The sequence below is a fragment of the Triturus cristatus genome, chromosome 5_2 (assembly GCF_964204655.1).
Source record: "Triturus cristatus chromosome 5_2, aTriCri1.1, whole genome shotgun sequence".
Taxonomy (NCBI): Eukaryota; Metazoa; Chordata; class Amphibia; order Caudata; family Salamandridae; genus Triturus; species Triturus cristatus.
The window spans coordinates 1,091,917,491-1,091,928,918 of NC_140588.1; the positions used below are offsets into that span (position 1 = coordinate 1,091,917,491).

The 11,428-nt window shown below is 42.6% G+C and overlaps 1 protein-coding gene across 3 annotated transcripts in view; it reads left to right on the forward strand.

Moving 5' to 3' along the window:
* LOC146829739 (rho-related GTP-binding protein RhoG-like) overlaps positions 1 to 7,254 on the forward strand; it is a 64,820-nt gene extending 57,566 nt beyond the window's left edge. For all 3 annotated transcript variants that reach the window (XR_014962289.1, XR_014962290.1, XM_085608460.1), the window contains one exon: positions 1,748 to 7,254. Coding sequence is in view for 1 of the 3 variants with exons in the window: in XM_085608460.1 (XP_085464586.1) it covers positions 1,783 to 2,358 (576 nt within the window). In the remaining 2 variants the exon portion in view is untranslated. The remainder of the gene's footprint in view (positions 1 to 1,747) is intronic.
* Positions 7,255 to 11,428: the final 4,174 nt, after the last annotated feature.

An 11,428-nucleotide genomic window follows, 5' to 3' on the forward strand; every position in this document is an offset into this window, starting at 1 on the left:
AGGGATCACCTTAGACTAGATTAAATTTGTCATCGTCGTGTGCAAGATTACTAGCAGCGATCACCTCAGACTAGATTATATTTGTGGCCGTCGTACGCAGGCTTACTAGCAGCGATCACCTCAGACGAAATTACATTCGTGGTCATCGCATGCAAGATTACATTTATGGCCGTCGTATGCAAGATTACTAGCAGGCATCACCTCAGCAGTGCATCAGGCAGAAATAAGGTAGAAAAGGCTTTGTCAATGTTCAATACCTCAAACATTTTTTTTTTAGGAGTTTTATATAGCGCGAACTTGACCCGAAGGTATCGGGCATCAGAGCGCTCTACATGAGCACCAGTTACGTTACATAAGGACACATTTCTTTTTTTGTTAGGCACACCATTGGTAATGCATAACAGCCACAGCTGCAGTGCCTCTGGTTATAACATTAGTATTAAGTCTCCTTAATGCCACATGATTTATTACTCAAACATCAGATTAAACATAATTTGGAATTTCGGCCATTTTTCTCCAAACAGCTTGTGAGTTTTGAAAATACGCACATTTTTCATCTTGAGTACACCCAGTCGGTTCTGGTTTACACACATTAATTCAACCAAGCAAGAGGTTCTAATGTAGTAGCTGGACTGCACACACACATGCTACCGGTGTCGCAAGAGCTACATGTTGGAGAAGCCTGCTCCAGACAAATCTGTAGGGGGAAGATCTCTTATTACTTCAACCAGTGGCAAAAATAACATTGACAGCTGTGCTCTGGATCTTGTTCAATTTGGCCATTCTCTAGAGTTCGTCCAGAAACCTTAACCAAATCTCCCATCTAACAAACCCCATCCACCCTTTACGCCTGTTACAAGCAGAGAGAGTTAAAGAAGATAGCAATAGAATTGGTCCCCAGTTCCCAACGAAATGTAGGTTTCTATGTATGCTTTTTTCTCACCGAAAAGGAAATTGGGTGAATAAAGGCTAATCTTCAATCTTCTTTAATTGAATGAATTTCTCCAGAAGCAAACATTTCACTTTACTTTACAGACATCTCATAGCTCATTCTAAAAGGATATTATGCATTCTGTAGGTCTATTGTAGAAACGTATTTTCATATTCCCATTCACCCCAAGCACAAAGATGTCTTCGATTTGAAGTGGCCAGTCATCACTATCAAACTATCAATTCAAAGTCCTCCCATTGGGCCTCAAATCGTCCACGAGAATGTTCACAAAGAGCATAGCCTCCGTGGCTGCGTATCTGAGGAAGAAAGAACATTAAGCTAGACCACACTTGAGACTTTAGAGAAATTCTCAAGTGGACTGACAAATGATTGGATATATAAAATGCCAAACACATGGTGTATGTCCACTTCATTGTGATTGTGTTAATCATCCACAGTTACAGTGCATATCATCTGACATCTTTGATGACCTGTGTAAGTAGGTCCTTGTGGCTGCTCCCTGTATGGATGTGCAATCTTTAACTGTTCAGTAGACTTTCTGTATTCTGTGGCCGATTTCTCCATAGTCTTCAAGATGGATATTGGTTTTGTCATGGCTCACTTTGCATCCCTCCCGACCTTCAGAGCCTTATGACCTCTGCAGTGGTGAAGGATGGCTTGCAGAATATCAGGCTATGCTTACATTGGCCTGACCATATATTGTCACAACTGTTACATTGTAGAGTTTGCCAGCCAGATATCGTTTTAGTGATGCCATTTGATACCTGTGTCTAACCCTGACTTTTTGCCCATTAGGTGCTGCTCAGGTGACCTTTGTGCCTTGATGAAGAATGCAGACGATCAAGTGTGTCGTGGTCGGAGATGGAGCTGTTGGGAAGACCTGCCTGCTCATCAGCTACACCACCAATGCTTTCCCAGAGGAATACATCCCCACCGTCTTCGACAACTACAGCGCCCAGATGACTGTTGATGGGCGGACTGTCAGCCTGAATCTTTGGGACACTGCAGGTCAAGAGGAGTACGACCGTCTCCGCACCCTCTCCTACCCTCAGACCAACGTCTTTGTAATCTGCTTCTCCATTGGGAGCCCATCATCCCATGCTAATGTCCGTCACAAGTGGCACCCAGAGGTCTCCCACCACTGCCCGAATGTACCCATCCTACTAGTGGGAACCAAGAGTGATCTCCGAAGTGACCCAGATACAGTAAAGAAGCTAAAAGAACAAAACCTGGCGCCAACTACTCCCCAGCAAGGGCACTCTCTTGCCAGGCAGATTGGAGCGGTGAAGTATTTGGAGTGCTCTGCGCTGAACCAGCAGGGGGTGCGGGAGGTGTTTGCTGAAGCTGTACGTGCCTTTATGAACCCTGTGATAAAGAAAAACTCCAAAAAGTGCGTTCTGCTTTAGTGCCTTCTTCTAACACTGAACATTTACTGGTGCGGAAAACCTTGGCAAGACAGGGTGCAAGTTTGGGGACTTTGTTAGCAGTCTCTTTGTGCGGCAGTCGTCAGAAGGCTTTGGGCCACCCTTCTCTGTAGAACTGTATGGTTTGGATGTTTGCCTAAGACTGGAATCATCTAGAAATGTGGAAAAGAGAAGGGTGTGCCGCAGATAGCCACTGGTACAGCATTGTTCAGGAACGTCCGCAGCTCTTCTGGTCAGCAAATATTCCAGGGCTTTGCAATGAAAGCATGTATAAACCTTTTTTTCTTGCTTAGTGCTTTTTTGTACTGGAAGGGTTTACTGTAGTGCATTCATGTTTCTACTCCTTTTTCAAGCTTTTTGCAGGATAGGTTTACTGGTTTGGAAAACTGGTCTCCTTGTTATCATGCAGCTTAAATGTGCAATTTAAATGCTGTAATCTAGACCCTTTGTGTACTAAAGGGTGTTTAGAAGCATACAAATGTGCTGGCTCAGGAAATTGAAGGAGAAGCAGCACCTGGATTCCTCCCACCCCCTTCCAAACAGACCAGAACTTCCTTGGAACTTTGAATATCATTGGTGTTATTAGCCATAAAGATGCAGGCGCAAGAGTGCCCTCCTGAGGCCCACCTTGATCACAGAAAGTTTCATATTAAGTTTAGCATTATTCTAGTGTGTCCCAATGCCTAGAGCCAGGTTCTGGGCTACAAGATGAGGTTAGACAAAGGCCATCCCTTTACAAGCTCAGGTTTGAAGCAAAGCGAGCCAAATGCAATCGGAGATTCGGCAAATGCCTTTGCCACGCCACTGAATCTGAAGGCATTATCTCCTTCCTTTTATGGTAAGATTTAGTTCAAGTGAATCCGCTGCTAAGATCCCGTTTAGTTTTCCAGGTCCTCTTAGGCCAGTTTGGTTCCAGGCTTGCATAAGGATCCTACCCGTAGCTCTGTAAAGTCTGTTTATGGTGGCATAATGACATGCACAACTGTGCCATCTACCATTGTCCTGCTAACCATACCCGTGGCCTAATTGACCGCATGTTCACGAGCCGAGTGGAATTACGCTGCTGAACATATTTTCTCAACAAGGACATTTTCAGACGCTACTGTGAGCTGAAGGTAGAGTGAAGTGCCCAGACCCATGAAGATTCTGTGCAATTTAGAGACAGCTTAATGTGGGAGACAGCTTCACAATTACCTCATTTATCTGCGTTGATCATTGTGAACAATACTGAACATTAAACATTTGAGTGATAAAGCAATTTTAGAACCAAAGTATTGATGGTCTGGGGCTAGCTTAAGATGCGGACGTGGTGTCCATTAGGGGTAAAGGTCGGCACGGTTGGGTGGTGTTTAGAAATGATTTGGGGTGGTGAGAAAGTGACAGTGATGGGTTCTGTATTAAAGGTCATTAGTAAGAAGCAGGAGCGTAATCGCTGACACCAAACACACGTTCAAGGGAGCAGCAGAAGCGCTAGCTTTAGATACCAGAAGACTGGAGTAGAAGCTTGAACGATAAGCCATCAGATGAAGCAGGGGTCCGTTCCGCGCCTGTAAAGATTGCTTGTCGGATGACATGGCGATAAGAGAACGCCACTGAAGCATCGTTTCTTAGCCTTAAAAGGGGGTTGGCTACATGGCTTGTCTCTGAGGACTGCAAGGCAAGTAAAAAGAGGCTCTATGTAATGGGTGGAATGTGCAAGTTTCCCATTTGCGGTCTACAATGAAGAGGGGAACATTGTAGCTCACCCTTAAAAAGAACGGTGGTGGAAAGCTCTGTCTCTAAATACAAGCCCAGTTGCTGAGGCTGTGTTCAAGGACAGTCGAGCTGTGGTCGACAGATGCTGCCCTTAAGTGATGGATCATAATGGAAAGGGGTTGAGAAAGATACCCGTTCCCAGAAACAAGTGAACCATGGCATGAAGGCTGAAGTGCTACACATTGGGCTCTCCTAAACACAGTGGGATGGGATATAGGCGAAGTGTGATGTCTAAGCTGCAGTAACACAAGCAAGAGACAATACCTGTGCGTAAACCAGTGAAGTACTAAATGAGACATGCCCCTACTCCATCCAAGATGAATGTGACCAAAGAGCTCCGTGAGTGAGTGACATCAGTAGGATGAATAAACCGCAATAACCGGTCACGTGCCCTCTTATGGTACAAAATCTTTTACCACACTGATACATTTTAAACCCAAACATATTTGACAGTGGCTGTAAATCATAAATATTTGAATATATGGTCCAATCTTCTGAAACTTAAAGACCCATTCCCTGTTACTCTAATGTGAGCAGTGAGACGTAATGATAAACAGCATACTCAAAACTGTAGGAACAAACATACACACGCACTTTCCCTTTATGGTGAAAACAAGGCCTTGGTGGCCTCCTAGTGTGTTGCCTTGTCTGTTACAAAGCTGTGTGCTGGCTCGTTTTTCCCCTGGGAGTAGTGCAGAAGGTTTGAAACGGAGATGGTAGATGAATAAATGTTACAGGTCTTACAACTGGTAGATAATAGTATTCTCCAATTGAAATCAGACAACATTTCTCAGTTGGTTGATATTCGTTTTACCTCCCTGAGGCTGGTGACCAAAGGAGCGCCATATTAACACCCCTATGGCAGATTTGTGCTTTTTCTGACGTCGCTTACGGATTAAGAATGATCTGCGAGCAGTACACAGAACTGCATTCAGTATAGCTCTAACAAGTCTAAAGCTTACCATCTAGACCGGATGTCCCGGATGTCAGTGCTACCTTTGCCCTGTTCCGAAGGAGAGCAGTAAACAAGAAGCTGTCTAGAGTCTCCTATTTCTACTGATTGCTGCATGTTTAGAAAACAGTCCTCGGCAAATCTTAAAGGGACCATTGCTGGAACATGACAAAAAGCTATTTTAGGAGGACTGGAAAAGTACATTTAGAAAGAGAGCATTAATGAGTCATTTTAAGTAGCATTCATCTTCACAAGAACCAGAGAGTGTCATTAACTTGAATGTCTCCCTTATCCTCTGTGACCTAAGATCTCATGACTCTGAATGACAAGAAATCTAATTCTTCTCTTATGAGAGTACAAACCTTAAACCTATAGCCTGAGGGGGCTGAACCCAAGTGATATGAGCTTCTGAGACAGTGTTCGAACCATAGGTGAGAACGCCACAGGAATGTATCTTCAAACTGCAGCAGATAATGTGCCAATACGCTACTTAAAACTTCAGTCAGTGAAAAGACTGGAAGATCAGTGTAAATACAACCTGTGCTATCATGGGACCTGTCTCTAAAGAAAACGTTATTTAAGTGTAGTAATTATAAAAGACCATTTCTTAATTAAAAAAAAAAAGTTTTTAAATCTCATAATAGAAGTATTGTCCGTAAGCATCATGAAATGTCTTTGACCTACAAGAGAACAGGTATTCAAAAGCCTGTTTGGTGAAAAAGAATGAAATAGCATGAAAACACAACTCCTAAAACATTAGTTGTGACAGAGCACTTAGAAGATGGCACAACAGAAAGCTTGTCCTGAACCCATCTAATACACTAAGGAAATGTGTATGTACACAAGATGAAGTCCTGTGTAGAGATCTCTCTATAGCCTAGGGGAGTCCTGCTTGTAACTGGAAGAGCATAGAGAGTCCACGTTCCCAAACAGCATTCACTATCATTTAACAGCAGTCACTACTTAATAGTATAAAATAGTATTACAGGATGCCAGTCATAAACTGTGCTAATCTAGAGTAACTGATGCTCCGTCCCCCATACTACAGGTTTAAAACCAAGTCTAATAACTATAGGGAACGGCAAGCCAGAAGATCTCTATCTGAACACCTGACACAAATCTGACCAAAGACAGCAAGAGGAAACACTACCTAGTCTTGGAGTGCAAAGAAGGCTGAAAGCACTGTCCTAGATCACCATTGGTCAGTGGGCCAGGTGGGGAACGCATATGGCAGAATATGACTCGAAAATAGCTGCCCTGGTTTCCTTCAACTATCAGAACATGACTTTTTAGGCCAATGTCACCAGTCCACTATTAGTTATTAGTTTTTCCTAAGCAGGCATTTGGTGCTCAAAAATGCTTGATAGAATTTTAGAGCAAACTAGGTTTTATTTTCCATATATGTGCAATAGGTGTGAGAGATGAAGTCAGTCCTGAATAGTAGTAGAAACATTTTGTGTGTGACCTACATCGACACAACTGTTGTCTTGTTCATTGTAAGAAAGGTGGCCTCCTCTGCACGGTGAGATTTAGCCGGGTCCACTGAGCCTCTGGCATATTTTGGGAATTCTGTTTCAAACCCATCAGTCAACTTCATTTGTACTTTGGCGTTCAGAGAAAAGCATTGGAACCAGCAGAGTTTTGATAGAAGACTTAGCAACGGTACTGCCAGATTACATCTTTTAGACAGATTCCCAAAATACCTACATCTCAAAAATGCCAACAAATGATAGATAGTATTGAAATGTTTAACATCTGAAAACCATTGGTGTGGGGATGGTTTAGCAGAAGATGTGTTGATAGAAAGAATCCACTACTGTCTGAAGCAACACAGACTGTTCTGGGGGGGGAGGGAGACTTTTCTTGTCCTCATTTTCTCGGTTGACCCCAAGGAATCCTAACAGCCTTCAGGGGATGCTATCGTAGTGAGAGCGAGCAGGTCCGTGGTGAGACTGTGGATACTTACCGTACTTGAAATCTCTCTATGCAGAGCTCTTCTTTGTCTCCATGTCTGTGAGCTTTGATGTGTGCCTTGATTTCTGAATAGCAATAATTACGTGCCTAGTTATCATACTTCTGCTGGTAACTGTAATTACCCAGGGAAATGCGTTTTGTAATGCCAAGATTCAATAAACCTGTATGGCTGGGCTTGCCCAGGATACACAAATGCATCTTGTTGAAGTTGTACCTCTCATCATCTGTTTTCTCTCTGAATGTCTGCTTTACTTTTGCGTTTCTCTTGGAAGAGGGACGTATGTATTGTATTTTTGCTACCCACCATCATCCAAAAGATAAGAAAAATGATTAGGTTCAGAAGAAAATAACATTGTATAAAATACCTAGGATGCAGTGCGTTGCTTTGTACCAGAAAAAACAATTCACGTTTAGGAACATTTATCAACTATGAGTTGGGTGGGATATACACTTAAACTATCATTGTATCAACTTTTGAGTAAAGAGGTTATTCATAACGCACAAACATTTTTCACTGTACTACAAGATTAGTGTTTTCTTCAAAGTACCTTTATTTCTGGTGGTGTTTTCAAACAAGCCAGCCAACACGTTTGATCCCTGAAAATGATACTTCTTACTGCTATAAATAGAGGAAATCTGTCGGGAGTAATGAGTCTTCTCTCAACCCCACAGTATGCGATGTAATTTGATGAATGACTTTTTGGGTAATGTCCAAATATGGCTTCGTTCTTACAGTAGCTCAGCAACAATCTGTTTGGAAAACTTGAACGAACAAAGTATTCTGTGGTCCAGTTCTGCTAAAAGTTAGTAGATTGCCCCTCCTATAAGTATTTGATTACTTATATATCCGGGTAATAGTGTAACATGACCATTGTAAGTCAAAGTGGTTTTCAGACAGGTTTGTGATGATGGTATATGAAATGGAGGCAATACATTGACATGAACAAAATATTAGAGATATCTCTCGCGCACTAAAATATATCGAAATCCTAGTTCAAGAGCAAAGCCAGGGCCAGGAATGAAAAGGAGCCTAAACACACACACGTTTTCAGTATTCTCTTCAGTTGCTCCAAGTCAAGGCTGTTACTCAGATCTAAGGTTAATGGATTCCAGCTGGTTGCCTCAATTTCCAGAAGTCTACCTCCTACCCTGCCCACGTGAATTTAAGGACATTGACCCGTATATGAATTTAGTTTACCAATGTTTTAGATCATAAAGATGCCCATTTTTACAGTGTAACTAATGCACATACATGCCGGGCATTGGGATGGAGATCTCAGTTAGGTGGCAGACCAGTTGAGTGTCGTCTGCATAGATTTGAAACCCTAGTCTCTATTGCAACAAATCATGGAATGACTTCTTATGAATATTGAAGGCCTGAGATGCACCACAAACAAATGCCACTATCGGGGTGATTGCTCCATGTTTGACCTCCTGCAATTTTCTGTTTGCCAGAAAAGATTTTAGTCATGTGAGGGAAGATTCTGATAGGTGCTTCAACAATGTATTGTTATGAATTGAATGTATTGAAAGCAGCTGAGATGCATAGCATCAGAAACGGTGTGGCTGATACCTCTAATGTGATCTTGAGAAGCTTCTCGCTGACATCCAGCTTAGCTGTCTCCAAGAAGGTTTGGCATTTGGTCAGATCAGTATGCTGACGATCTCAAGGTATTCAACTGGATGTGACAAAACTGCCTGCAGCTCAATGGAGAGAAGACCGAAGTCGTGATGGTAGTGAACCAGACTCATTTATGGCCGGATGCCTTGGCCTGTTCCCTACTGCCCCGCCTGTGGTGTAGAGCCTTGGGATCTAAATGGATGCCAATCTCTCTATAGACATCCAGGCCAAAAAACTGTCGGGATACTTGTAAGAAACTGTCTCTATATATACTGCACCAAAGTGAGGTACAGTGTGTATAGAGTCCAAGGGTCTCCAGAGGTTTGGCAGAGGTTAAAGTTAGATAGAACCTTACTCTCTCTAAAGTGGTAGCTTGGTCGAGCAGTAAGGCAGTATCAGAGGACAGTGTAAAGCATTTGTTGCACACACTCAGTCAGCAAATGGTCTCACACACTCAAGAACTGAACTCTAGGCCAATTGTTTTGTATAAAAAATATACTGTTTTATTTCTAGAGCCAAGCAAGCCTGGTACAGGTAAGCATATAAATACTTTTCAGTCGTAATTTACTTGTATGAACACAGTTCAGAATTGCAGTATAACTTGTACTGGTTTTGGTTACAGTTTTAAGAAAGCAGTTTGCAACACATTGCAGGTATAGTACATTCAATTGAATGGGCTTTTTAAGTAAAATGCAGTTAATTACTTTTCAGATTACTTTTGTTACCACAGGACTGGATCCTAGATTCAGCCCTGGGACATTTCCTGAAAACAGGTTGTGGTAAATATTTTATTACCGGGACTGAATTTAATACGGAATCTAAATAAAACAGCTCAGTGAAATAAGAGGCAGAATCCGTGGTATAAGAGGTTTCTGAACGGGCTTTATTCAAAATGGCCGACTCGAGTCGCGGCCTTCATGTTCCGTCACCACGGGGGTTCAGGAAGTGAAGTACGATATTTTATTGACAGTCAATCGTTTTTATAGAATGTACATTACAATGAAACAAATGCAGAAGGCGTAACAATTGATAAGAAAAGTGACAATTTACATGCGTAACCAAAAATGGGCGTAATGAGGAATAAAAAGAAACATAATTGGTTATAAGGTCATATGATGTCATATATAGGTGGATCTATAAGATAATACTTGGCATAGATGCGCGCGCAGCAGCATGACGTGTGATTGACGTGCAACTAGGGGGTGAAGGGGACTTGACATTTAGCTCTACATGTGGAGACGAAAAGTCTGGGGGGTCACGTCAACCTAATCCCAAATCATATCTAACATCCTATGTTTAAAGAACTATGTTATCCACAAAGGAAGGACTCTCAGACAGAATCTATTCTATACTGACTGTGTGTGCGTGTACAAGCGTCTAAGTGTCTATATGAGGTGCAAGAGGCAGAAACTTTCCATGGTAACGGGGCTATGAATTACTTGCATGAGGACAGAGAGGCCGGCCCCTTTGCTCGGTAGCTGAAGGAAATGTTTACCTAAACTACTAGACAGGAATGCATCGGCTGAGGAGCGTAGTAGATAATTCGAAGGTGAAATACGGTTTCTTGGCAGGCAGGCGAAGCCGGCCGAGGCAGGCACCGTTAGCCGCACAGGGAGTAGGACAAAGTTCATGGATACAGATGCGAGCTCAAGCTGAAGCTGTCAGAGGCAGAGAGAAAGGAAAGGCTTGATGGCAGAATCAGGGCCTACTCGCCTGAACTGCAAAAATGGAGTAACTGAGCCATATAAAGTCGGTGGCCTTTCATACTTAGGAATCGAATATCCAGCCCATTCATGGCGGATCTGACAGAGGACATGTTGACGGTGGACGCACATGTGTTTGCGTCTTCATAACTGGAACTGGAGGGAACATACATGTACTTGTAACATGCACATAGAACCGTTGGGGTCCAAGATAGGGGACATAACTGATCAGGAAAATCCATATTTCCACATTCCCTCCTTGTCCCCTACTTGCCCATCAAGAGACATCAATCTTCATTAATCCATCGATTAGTTCATGGAGCATCATTTCTTCTTCTTTCTTCTTCCGGGATCTTGAGTGAAAACCTTGATGTGGAATACACGATGTGGCACACAGGCCACAAATCGCTGGTCCACATTGCAGGCATAAACAGCAACTGAATAGTATAAGAAGGCCAATACCTAGGAAGGATAGAACTCTCCATCCCCAGGCTGATATCACACTCCAAAACCGAATTTTCTGGTATGAATACGCAACAGCTTGATCCGATGACCCTACAAGCTCCGCCCCTATCGGCCAGGATGACGTCAAGGACAAGACGATTTTGAAGAACAACAATCCTCATCGCAGATTGCTCCTCTGTTAAGTTGCCTAGGGCGGCAATAGTTTCATTCACTACAGCTTCAAGGGTTCTAGTTAATCTACGTATCAGCTTACTATTAGTAACAGTACCTATATAGGGAAAGATGCCTTTATTAAAATCTACATACTTGTCCCATGCCGTCTCAGTATAATCGACAATTGGGAGATCTCTCCGCTCTCTATTGTGTACTAAATGAATATTTCTGTAATAATCAGGAGGAGCTAGGAAAACAGGTGGCAAAAGGAATGCAATGTAGCAGGTACCATCCCAATCTAGAGGTAAACGCATATATGCAGTCTGACCACATACAAAGTAGGAATGGCGAGAAGCTCTAAATGAAGATTTGCCTTGATCACTAAACTCTACTATAGTAGTGCATTTACTATGGCCCATATGTATGGAA